Source organism: Bombyx mandarina, chromosome 02 (assembly GCF_030267445.1).
Source record: "Bombyx mandarina strain Sakado chromosome 02, ASM3026744v2".
Taxonomy (NCBI): domain Eukaryota; kingdom Metazoa; phylum Arthropoda; class Insecta; order Lepidoptera; family Bombycidae; genus Bombyx; species Bombyx mandarina.
Window position 1 is genome coordinate 189,157 of NC_143209.1, and position 11,891 is coordinate 201,047.

The window sequence follows — 11,891 nt, forward strand, 5'->3', positions numbered from 1 at the left end:
GTACACTTCGTTGATTTCTGTCAAACGAGAAATGGAATTGGCAATGGAAATTCTGACATACAAGATGAAATTCGAAATCGCTAGGAGACAAAACATTTAAAAAATAAATATAATCCGTGCCAACCAAAAATATGTATAATCCTTTTATCATTCGTTACATACAATTGGTAGTTCCACAAATAAAGATGTAAATTCAGATCCGAGCAATAATAAAACGTTATTGTCATTTTGACATTTTTTGAAAATTGACGTGATAGGTATCAACAAATAAAGTTTTCCATAAGTTTTCGCAATCTTATTAACTTCAAATTTCCAACCTGCTTTACATGCGTATTTTAATAAACATTAAACATTTCATTCACAATTCGCTAACCGCAGTCCGCGGTAGTTTGTAATGGAGCTAATATACTCTATGAGACGCAAGCCACTTAAATGTGAACCTCCGCACTTTGAAAAGTAAATAGTTTTAAATTTATATCTAAAGTTTATATTTCTATCCAAATTTATTAAAGTTTACAAATTAAGATATCTTTAACAGCAGTAACATCAACTTACTTTTTAAGTTACCGTTGTTCATGATGCCTTTCATCATTAAGAAAACACTAATGATAAAAATAACAAATTAAGGAGAAAAGTAATAGTAGACTGCTCAGCTCATGGTTGCATATTACATATTATGATGCTTATTATCACATGTACATAAAATTCAAGTATTTTAAAATAGTCCCATGTGTTCTGTTTTTAAAACATTATTTGTTTCTTGGTGTTACATAAACTTAATGCTTAATAATTTTGTGTATTTCTAGTGTAAAAGACTCTGAAGTAGTCCGACCAATTTGTACAATATCATGTGCAAATATCATAGCATTCTCATCACCGACAGAGCTTAGTGATGTGGACGGAGCAACATGGGGAGGTCATGTGTATGTATGTGACTTAGATACCCCATGGAACAGTCACAAAGTTACAAGTACAGCTTATCCTGTAAGTGTGAAATAGTAAAAGTTCAATGAAACTATATGTTATATATTAGTTATTCAAGAGGTATAATTTTACAACCTAATGAGCTCTTTATGTATTAACACTATTAATGAGTTTCCATTTCAAATAGTAGACTAGGACCCTATGTGGTCAGTTTTTGTTGGCATAAGTGGACAGACCAGCTCCTTCATCAAGAGTTAAGCAATTACGGGAGATGATAAACAGTGTGAGATGATTGTCCTTGCCTACTGTCATTGTGTTGGAGCAATGGTCAGTGAGACTCTTTAAACCAAAACACATTTACATTAATGCTATCAAATATTGGATCTGTTAGAATTATCAATCTTTTATAATCTACAGTAATTAATTGCACTGTGGATATGATATGATTTACACATATAACTTACTCATATTTATAACTTCTTCATAACTTAGTATTTGTGATGATATATGCTTCTTACTTATACTTGATATCCACATCAACAATTTCAATTATTTAACAAAATGATCTAAAAACTAGTTTATAGCAGTGATTCTCAACCCCTGTGCTTCCAAAATTTTGAAGTTTGCTGTCAAATTTTATACTCAAATGATGACCATACTATTTTATATGTTCTATAGGTTCGGAAAAATACATTAAGCTATCTAAAAGGTTGTATGGAAATACTCTTACAACTTTGTTTCTTTATGCAACTATGTTCTAATAAAATAAATGGATACAAATTCCAGGTGTCAGCTCTAGAGTGGGATCTGGAAGGCAAACAGTTGTTAGTAGCCACTACAGTGGGTGATGTGTCTGTCTATGGACAGAAAGACTTCCTCCTCAATGATTGGACATGTCTTTACAGTGCTAACTTCCCTGGTAAGACGCAAAATTAACTACCTAAGTACAAAACTAGTTATTTTAGTAAAATTGTCTATCTTAAAGCATTAAGACTACTGCCACTTCTCTGATGTTGTCGTACACTAAATGCATTGCTATTTTAAATTCTATAATGTAATTTTGAGTCATCTTTTTTAATTGATTTATGCATAGTGGTTGTTTGTGGTACCTAAGAACAAATAAGATCAGATGGCAATAAGATAAGATCAGATCTAAGTGCAAACTTAATTCAGCACTTATTTAAACGCTTAGATAGTCAACATTTTCATATTCTGGTACCATCGCCCTGTCTGTTTATCATGAGACATAATGTGGCTCCAATTGATGTTTGGGATAGCTGTCATTGCAACATGACTCTGGTCTCATGTCTCATGATGAGTGGCGGCTTTTAAAAATATTTCTTTGAATAGATCTTAATAAGTTATAAACATGTAATAAAGATTATTTTCAAGGCCATATCAATAAAGATGTTTTCTTGTTTTTTATTTTTCATTTTTGTCAATAAATGACAAAATATTTCAGGAGAACACATAATCCAAGGGGCCTTTTTCCACAATGGACGTCGTGTGGTGGCCGTGGACAAAAAATCAGATGCGGTTATCCCTGAAAAAATACAAATGCTTCGGTTCTCTCCTACTCTCAAGGGATTCGGGTGAGTGTATCGGGAGCTTGTGCAATTTCTCAGTAGGTGCAAAATAGACTGCAGAGCTACTTTTTGTTTCTGACAATTAATCTAATTATAAAGATAAAGAAACCTTTATTAACAATCTTAATGCATATTTAGGTACATACTATTAATGTAATTTGTCGTGGTCGTGACATTTCTTCTTCCACGTAGAACCTGCAATGGCTTTTATGTTGTCTACCCACCTTTAGAACGGTAGTTCTTTTAACCAATCACTTTCTAATTTAGTCCACTTTTTCTGTTTTGCTTCTTATTAGATTTATCCAGTTATCCAAGACTAGCTTTTGACCGCGACATCGTCCGCGTGAAATAGTTCACAAATAATGGTTTATTTTAGAACAAATTTAGTTAGCATATAAAACATTATGGTGAGCCAACCTTCACATATAGGCATATGCTGTCCCGGACTTTTTTTTAGGTCTTTTAAAGGGGAACAATTCTGTCATACATTATTTTAGCGAAACTTTAACTGTTTCCGCAGCGCACGCAGCGGAAGCTCTCAAAAGGGAATAAACCCCGATTTTGGAATATTCTTTATTGGTGCTTCGCTTGTATTGGTCGTAGTGTGATGTTATATAACCTATAGCCTTCCTCGATAAATGGGCTATCTAACACTGAAATAATTTTTCAAATCGGACCAGTATTTCCTGAGATTAGCGTGTTCAAACAAACAAACTCTTCAGCTTTATAATATTATTAGTATAGATTATTTCAATTAAAGAATATTAATAATGTTGTTGGGACCGACAGCGGCGTAGCTTGCGAGGGCGTGCTGGTGGTCACAGCCAGCGGTCTCATCTGTGTGGCAGTGTCCCCGGGCGGAGACTCGAGGACCGCGCTGGTGGCCACCGAAGGCCTTCGCCCCCACAGGGATCACGTCACCGCCGCTGCTATTTGTTATAAAGGTATTGTTAATCGCTTCCATTTTCGTATTATCAATCTATCAATTTTAATGTTTTCCTCCAATAGGCTTAGTGGGTAGTTTTTAATTGTGGTTGTCCCTCCTTTTCTTTATGTAATAGTACTGATTCCCTATTCGTTGACTGACGTTATGTTTCAAAACCAAAATAATTTGCGAATGATTAAATAAATTGATTAGAAAAGTCATCGTGGCCTAAAGGATAAGAGGTCGGGTGCATTCGCATGTAGCTGTTAGTAGTGAGAAGGCCGAACTTTTAAAAAAAAAGGATTTATTCGACACTACACAATATTTTTAATGAATAACTAATTATAATAAAAGAATTTAGAAATAGTGAGGAAAATTGGTAAACGTCTCACTTCAATGAATATCTGACCCGAACTGAGCCTGGTATGTTCTCATGAAATCACTGTGAGAGGGCTTATGATGAGTAAGGTGTTTGGTAAGTATTAGTCTATACAGGCTAGGGATCTAACATAGCGATGCACCGGTGTTCGAATCCCGCAGGCGGGTACCAATTTTTCTAATGAAATACGTACTCAACAAATGTTCACGATTGACTTCCACGGTGAAGGAATAACATCGTGTAATAAAAATGAAACCCGCAAAATTATAATTTGCGTAATTACTGGTGGTAGGACCTCTTGTGAGTCCGCACGGGTAGGTACCACCGCCCTGCTCATTTTTGCCGTGAAGCAGTAATGCGTTTCGGTTTGAAGGGTGGAGCAGCCGTTGTAACTATATCGAAATCTTAGAACTTATATCTCAAGGTAGGTGACGCATTTACGTTGTAGATGTCTATGGGCTCCAGAAACCAACTCACACCAGGTGGGCTGTGAACTCTTCTACCTATAAAAGCAATAAAAAAAATCAAAGTGGTAAAGTGAAATACAAGTATTGACCCCGCACCCTTATCTCGCGATGCGCGTGCGTGTGACAGCAGTAGTTGTACTGTGGACGTTCAAGTCAAGGACAAATTCTGTTTCTGAAGAAGAAATAACAAAATGGTTGAGGGTTTTTTTTTATTTGGTTGGTTTTGTTAATTTAAAGTATGTTTCAATGATCCTATGTACACACAACAACAAGTCCATCTTGTTATCTGAAATAAAATAAATCATTCATTCATTCATTCATTCATTCATTCATTGAACCTAAACAACCGGACGCGAACACGGGTGGCAGGTGGCAGCCCCGTGGTGGCGCTGTGCTGCGCGGACGGCTGCGTGCGCTGCGCCGCCGTCACCGTCACCCGCGCGCCCCCCGCCGCCCCCGCGCTCGCCCTGCAGCCGCTGCCGGCCATCCACCTGCTGCACGAGGACCCGCCCGGTAACCCCTCGCCGTCCGTGTGTGTAGCACTGGAGTCCCGGCTGCAACGCGGGCTCACGTACACGCTCCGTGTCCGCAGCTGCCGTGGCCTGGAGCTGCCGCGAGGACTCGGACTGCCTGCTGCTGGCGGGCGCCGCGCTGTCGCTGTGGAAGTGCAGCGAGCGGGCGCACCCCGTGCACAAGGTGTTCGCGAAGGGTGAGTGGCCCCCCGGTGCCCCCCGGTGGCCCCCCTGGCGATACAACAGTTCCCTTATTGTTATCCAATAACTGACCAGAACCACCAGGGTTCCTTGTTATACGTGTTTTTTAAGTTTAAAAACTATATTATATATTTATTTTTAGTTTTATAAATAAACATGACCACTCCGCTAGACTCTCATAGACGATTTTGAGTCGACATGAGTGACCCGCGGGCCGGCACATCCAAACAACTCGTCTTTTAAAGGTAACCTGCAGAGCAACCCCACCGCGGGGGGCGGGCAGAAGGCGGCCGCGGACTGCTTCAACACCCTGGTGAGTGCGGCCACCTCGCCCCGGATGCATTGCCAAGTATGATCGGGCGGGGTCCAGCGTCCACGTGTGCCCGCAGGTGTGGCAGCGCACGGCCGTGCTGCAGCAGGAGGGGGGCCGCGCCGTGTCCGTGTGCGGGGCGCGCTTACCGCAGTCCGTGCCCGCCGTGCTGCTGGCCACGCCGCACGCCGTACACTACAAGCCCAAGGACAGTCACGTGGCGGTACGTTGCGTCAACCTGTTGTGTATATAGCTCCCGCTTAGTGCTGTTTATCTTCAGGATATTTCCTTTATTGTACACCCCCTTATCATCTCATCTTTTGTTGGTAGTTGATCAGCAGGCCGGTGACGAGCCACGGCGCGGCGGACGCGCAGGCCGGGGGCGCCACTCCGCCCAAGAACACTAAATACGGCCCGGGGGTCGCGCCGGTGAGTGCTCCTGCCCGGTGCGACGGAAGGGGGACAGGTGGGGGGCGGTCCTGAGTGTCCCTACTGTTGCAGGGGGGGGCGCGGTGCGCGCTGGTGTCGTGCGCGGCGGTGAGCGCGCAGGGCGGCGCGGCGGTGCTGGTGGACACGCACGGACAGCTGCACGTGTACCGCCTGCCGCAGGTGTGGCCCGACCTGCTGCGTGAGTGTCCCCCTTCACACTACCATTACTTTCGATAGAAACTCACAAATCATATCTTTTTAGTTAATATCTTATTGCACAGACGGATCGGTGACCTCGCGCTCACCCAGGGCTTAGTGCGTACCGGGCCCATGGACATCACCGCCCGCCCTGTGACGTGAGGCTTTCCTTTCGGTGGTACAGTAGGCGGCTGTCACACTCTTCAAGCAGCTTGCAGTACCACACACCGCTAGTGAAAGTGGTAATTGTTATTACAAAAAGTGTCTTTAAATTGACCCATTGTTTTAATTAATCGAGGTAAACAAATACTAGGAGTGTGAGTGTGTCGGCGGGCGTGTTGCAGTGACCAACCCGGCGCTGTCGGTGCAGCTGGCGGTGAGCGCGCTGGAGTACGCGGCGGTGGCCGGCTGCGACTGTCTCGACGTGCTCCTGGCGCTGCGCCCCGGCGCCGCCGAGACCGTCTACGAGAGGTAGCGCCACCACACTATCGCATCGGAGGGCCGCACCCTACTGTCGCACTGGGGGGCCGCACCCTACTGTCGCACTGGGGGCCGCACCCTACTGTCGCACTGGGGGCCGCACCCTACTGTCGCACTGGGGGGCCGCTCCCTACTGTCGCACTGGGGGGCCGCTCCCTATTGTTGCACTGGGGGGCCACACCCTACTGTGGCACTGGGGGGCCGCTCCCTACTGTGGCACTGGGGGGCCGCTCCCTACTGTCGCACTGGGGGGCCGCACCCTACTGTGGCACTGGGGGGCCGCACCCTACTGTCGCACTGGGGGCCGCACCCTACTGTCGCACTGGGGGCCGCACCCTACTGTCGCACTGGGGGGCCGCTCCCTACTGTCGCACTGGGGGGCCGCTCCCTATTGTTGCACTGGGGGGCCACACCCTACTGTGGCACTGGGGGGCCGCTCCCTACTGTGGCACTGGGGGGCCGCTCCCTACTGTCGCACTGGGGGGCCGCACCCTACTGTGGCACTGGGGGGCCGCACCCTACTGTCGCACTAGGGGGCCGCACCCTACTGTCGCACTGGGGGGCCGCACCCTACTGTCGCACTGGGGGGCCACACCCTACTGTCGCACTGGGGGGCCGCACCCTACTGTCGCACTGGGGGGCCACACCCTACTGTCGCACTGGGGGCCGCACCCCATTGCCACACCGGAGGCCGGGGTCCGCTCCATCTTCTCGTTGTGTCCGCAGGTTCACGGAGTCGTTCCAGAGACAGCCGCCGGCGGTGCAGCAGTACTACCAGCAGAGCGCGCTCAAGCTAAGGATAGCTCTGTGCAGGTAGGAGGGGGGACACCACCTCCGCGGCTGCTATTTGAACAAATTCACGTCGCGGCTTGCAACCTATTGCAAAATTCATTTTTACGTCAACTTGGGGTCAGTGAACCCGGCGTCCAATTGAACTCCGGTCATCGTTCTCGTCGAACCCGTCGCTTGCGACGAAGGGCTCGACGAGTAAATGAACCCACAGACACAGCCTACTGAGTTTCTTGCCGGATCTTCTCAGTGGGTCGCGTTTCCGATCCGGTGGTAGATTCTGAGAAGCACGGCTCTTGCTAGGGTCAGTGTTAGCAACGTCGTCAGGTTTGAGCCCCGTGAGCTCACCTACTAGCCACGGTTACGCTGGAATAGCCGCTCCAGGCTACCAGCTTAGGTAAGAAAAAGAAAAAAAAGAGCAATTGAACGCAGTCGCTTTGGGACTGCGACGTGAGGATTTATAAGAACAGTTGTGACGCCGCCGCCCGCCTGCAGGTGCACCCTCACTAACACCAGTGCGTGGGCGGGACGGCGGGTGTGCTTGTGCGGGCGGGCGTAATTATAAAGCTAATGTCATTAAAAGTAGTCACCGACTGACTACGAGACTTGAGATTTAACACGAGTTTGTATAAGGGCAGGCTGTCGGCCCGGCTGACGGGCAGCGGCGCCTGGCTGACGTGCCTGCAGACGTGCGAGGGCGTGTGGGCGGCCGCCTCCGCCGCGCTCAAGCTGGAGGAGCGGCCCGACGGCGACTGCGAAGAGAACCACATCGAGCAGGATAAGGTGGGTGGACCGGACGACACCTGTCTTGTCGTGTCCCGATGTCCGTGGACTACACGGAGCTGACGTGTCGTTACAGTTGATAGCGTCGCTAGAAGCGAAGGCGGAGGCGGGCGCGGAGCTGGCGGCGCTGCGCGTGTCGGTGCAGCGGGTGGGCGACGTGGCCGTCACCGCGCTGCTGTCCCTGTCGCAGCAGCCGCACCACCAGTCGCACGGGTGAGCCGCCGACACGCCGCTAACATTTAATAACATTAAACCACATTACATTTACGCTACATCTTACAGTGGGCGGCCGCGGAACCCTTGCACATCACGTGAGTCCGTCCCGCTCATCGAGCCCAACAAACACATACTCACAACAGCTGGGGTAGTACAGTTGGCGGGAGGGACTCAGAGCGGTGTTTGTGGCAGGTACGAGCTGTGGTCGGACAACGGCGCGGTGTGGCTGCTGCGCAGGGTGCTGGCGCTGTCCCGGGGCACCGGCCGGCCGCACGACGCCGCCGCGCGCTGCCTGGCCCGCCTCGCCGCCGCCGCGCCCGCGCTCAAGCAGGACCTGCTCGGTACCACGCACGCACACACACACGCACGCACGCACACACGCACGCACTCACACACGCACGCACGCACACACGCACGCACGCGCCTTTACTAGTTCTGAGTCGCGATACCACAAATTAACTCTACCACAATCTGAGCGACATGCAAAAATACATTAATCATATATCGTCATATTTGTCCCGCACAACCTGTGTGCCCCCGGGCACCGCCGCGGAGCAGTCGACTGAAAGCTCGGAGCGTGTCCTGGGAGCTCTGTCACCGTCCGACCCCCTCACGCAGGGGGGGCCGGCGGCAGCGCGGGGGGCAGGGGGGCTCGAGCCGGTGGACGAGCGTGGACCGTTGATGATGATGACCATATAAGTTTTTGTTTTTATGTAATAGAGGAGTGCGCGTCGCTGGTGGCTCAATGTCCGGGGCCGCGCGTGTGGGAGGCGCTCCCCCGGGTCAGTGTCTCGGCGCCTCACCAGAAACCTGGACCCCACTATGTAAGTTGCGTGCCCGCGGTGCCCAGGGGGCGTACATAGATGTACATACCTGGTCCAGTGGGGCGGAGGTAGCAAGGATTCAGCTACCTGTGAAACTACAATTTTATTAATTCATTAAGTCAGAAATTTGGTTCTGAGTTTCGTATCTACGTATTCCGATGCATTTTGTATTTTCTCTCTGCCGGTTATAGTTTTATCATGTGAACTAGTAAACTAAAAAAGACACCCACTCACCCTTATAACAGAAATTGACGCAAAAAAAGAGCTCTCTCTCAGAGCCTCGCTAAACTTCAGAATCCCGCCAAAATTAAAATTAAACTTCAAACATGTAAATAACCATTCGGTCGCATAGGAAAGTAGTATTTTTTTGTATACTTAGAAAATATTCCTAACAAATTCGGTAGCCACGGAGGTCTGGCGTGGTTGCTACAGGGGCTGCTGGGAAAAATGGTCCAGGAAGAAACGTCCGGTTGTGTGCGGGCCGGGCGGAGGTCATGTACAATACGACCGACGTAACTTGGCGAGTCTGAATATAGCCACAGGTGAACTTTCGCGCATGTACACTCGTAAAAAAAAGTGTTATTAGCATTCATTTTTTTAAATCAAAATACGAATTAAAATTTCCATATACAGGGACCAAGTACAAATAAAATGAATATCAAAACACTATGAGACAGAAAGCTGTAAAAATAACGTAATTAAATTAATTCTAAAGTAAGCCCGAACACTGCCTGATCAGTTGCGATCGGCTGTACTGTGCGTTGCGATACACCAGTTGCGTTAGCAACTCTAAATAAAACTGTCAACATCTATTACGCTTTCTTCTTTTTCTTTTTTTAAAAAAAAATCAAAAATTATGTTTGTCGACCGACGATTTAAAACACTATTATGCTTTGGTGGCTTCTTTGTTAACGAATAGTATACATGCCAAGGAACACTTAATACTAAAACAAATTTAAACACAAACAATCTTAAAACTAAACAAAAAACTGAGCACTAAACAAACACAGTATAATAATAACAAATCAATGAAAACTTTTGTAGCCGCCCGTACTCAAGACAGAGATAGCGACACGAACACGACACTAAGCTAGCGTGTGAGTGAGACACATTACCGCGTACCGAGCATTACCGAATTTATACGATGTCAAGAAAAGGGATGTCCAATATGCGTGTTTGAGGATGTTGTTTAATCGGTTTTTTTCAAATTGATTAAAATTTAAATAAAAAAATATATTTATATTCTATTTTATAGAAGGTTTAAAATATTAACAAACAGTCCCTATTGTAGTAGTTGTTTATAAATAACTGATATTCAACTAAATCATGTCTTTCAACCAAGAAAATAAAGTGTTATTAGTTTTTTTTTTATTAAAGATGAAGTCTCGTTTACTAACCACAACATTCAATAAGTTTGTAAATCTATTTCGTTCAGTATCTCATAAAAACAAAAATCAATAAATTGTAAATCGATAAAAATCGATTGCGATATTTGATTGAATAAAGGGATGATTGTGTTTACACAGAGTCAATCCCTAGCCTAGACCTCCGCCCCGCGCACGTCGGTCATGCCACCATTTGGTTCCTAAAAACGTTTGTGCGCAGCCTTCTGCGCGAAGTTCGGACTCGCCAAGATACATCGGTCGTATTGTACCTACAATGTTTGTGTACAGGAGTCTTGTAGTGACGCACCGACCTTAACCGTTGTGGGGCTCGATCCAATATATATAGTCGACTATAATAAATTAGTCGATTAAACTTGTGAACGATCAGAAATCTAAATAAATTTTAAAAAATAACGAAAAAGAGTATCTTAAGTTAATAAAAGCTAATGAATTATAAATAAAATATAAATTACACTGCCCTATTAGCGATTGAATGTTTATCGCCTTCTTCAAATAACATGTAAAAATAATGTTACCAGTTGGAGTACGGAGTAGAGCCTGATTCATTGAAATATGCGCCGGAGCCGCCCCCCTACGTGCAATGTGAAACTACACCCTCTCTAGCCATGGACTCCATACGGTAAGTGATCAGAAGCTGTTGCCACTACACTGTGCTTATTTGTATACAGACAACAAAATATTAAAAATAACGAATAGATAAACATAATTAAAGTTAAAAGTAGTAAATAGTTAAAAGCGATATTAACAAAAGAGTTTTTTTAAGCAAATCAAAAATACTTAGAACGGAATAAAATATATACGGTTTAATTGAACCACGCAACGCAACAAGAGAAACTTCAAATTCTAACATTTAGCCGTACTGCATGCGCGGATCGTATTTTTAGAAACGTACAGTTTGTTAGAATGTAAACAAGAAATTGATAAATGTATTATATGATAATATATAATATTCGGTCGCGTGTCAGGTACATGTACCTCGGAGGAGGGTTGAGGCCGGCCCGCTGGCGGGGGTGCGCGCGCTGCGGGGGGAGGGCGCTGGCCGCCGCGCTGCCCGCCAGGCACCCGGCGCACAGGGCCTTCGACGCTCGCTTCGTCTCCAGCTGCAGGTCGGTCTACGTCCACTACTAGAAGAGCTCTTGACCTCGGGGAGTCGCCGTCCCCTTGTAGTCATTTAACAGAGCGAACCAACCCTCGTGTCATGAAAGTTTAAACCCCGTTGATCAACTTTTACTGTTTTCAGATGCGGAGGAAAATGGACGCTGTTCACAAATACTGAAATGAATTCAAACGATAAATAAACTTGCAAGTGAATGTGATAAATAATAAAATGAAATAACGTTTAAGTATTATTGTTTAGTTTTATTTTCTTAAAACGCTCGTTAGCGAACTGTGAACTTCTCATTATATATACAACTTAATATCCGGTTGACTATATTCCGTGGGACCCACCACGGCGCCGCGG

The 11,891-nt window shown here is 46.1% G+C and overlaps 1 protein-coding gene across 2 annotated transcripts; it reads left to right on the plus strand.

Moving 5' to 3' along the window:
• The first annotated feature begins 7 nt into the window (after window positions 1-7).
• On the plus strand, window positions 8-11,778 carry MED16 (mediator complex subunit 16). Of its 2 annotated transcripts, none has more exons than XM_089734472.1 (20): window positions 8-456; window positions 807-984; window positions 1,711-1,843; window positions 2,387-2,516; window positions 3,300-3,454; window positions 4,651-4,794; window positions 4,874-4,990; window positions 5,240-5,307; window positions 5,384-5,527; window positions 5,635-5,733; window positions 5,805-5,932; window positions 6,276-6,402; window positions 7,138-7,224; window positions 7,834-7,983; window positions 8,060-8,196; window positions 8,392-8,540; window positions 8,920-9,023; window positions 10,948-11,048; window positions 11,395-11,535; window positions 11,670-11,778. In XM_089734472.1, the coding sequence occupies exons 1-20, from the start codon at window positions 395-397 to the stop codon at window positions 11,725-11,727; spliced, it is 2,412 nt and encodes an 803-aa protein (XP_089590598.1). In that variant the 5' UTR covers window positions 8-394; the 3' UTR covers window positions 11,728-11,778. The 2 variants fall into 2 exon arrangements, with proteins under 2 accessions (XP_089590598.1, XP_028043019.2); XM_028187218.2 differs by having other exon boundaries at window positions 5,806-5,932; window positions 7,839-7,983.
• Window positions 11,779-11,891: the final 113 nt, after the last annotated feature.

What these genes read in the sequence shown, in the direction of transcription:
- MED16 (XM_089734472.1), top strand. Translation starts at nt 395, where the DNA reads ATGGAGCTAATATACTCTATGAGACGCAAGCCACTTAAATGTGAACCT. An exon ending in GCACAAGGTGTTCGCGAAGG is followed by an intron (nt 4,991 to 5,239) that starts GTGAGTGGCCCC and finishes CGTCTTTTAAAG; the next exon opens with GTAACCTGCAGAGCAACCCC. An exon ending in ACCACATCGAGCAGGATAAG is followed by an intron (nt 7,984 to 8,059) that starts GTGGGTGGACCG and finishes GTGTCGTTACAG; the next exon opens with TTGATAGCGTCGCTAGAAGC.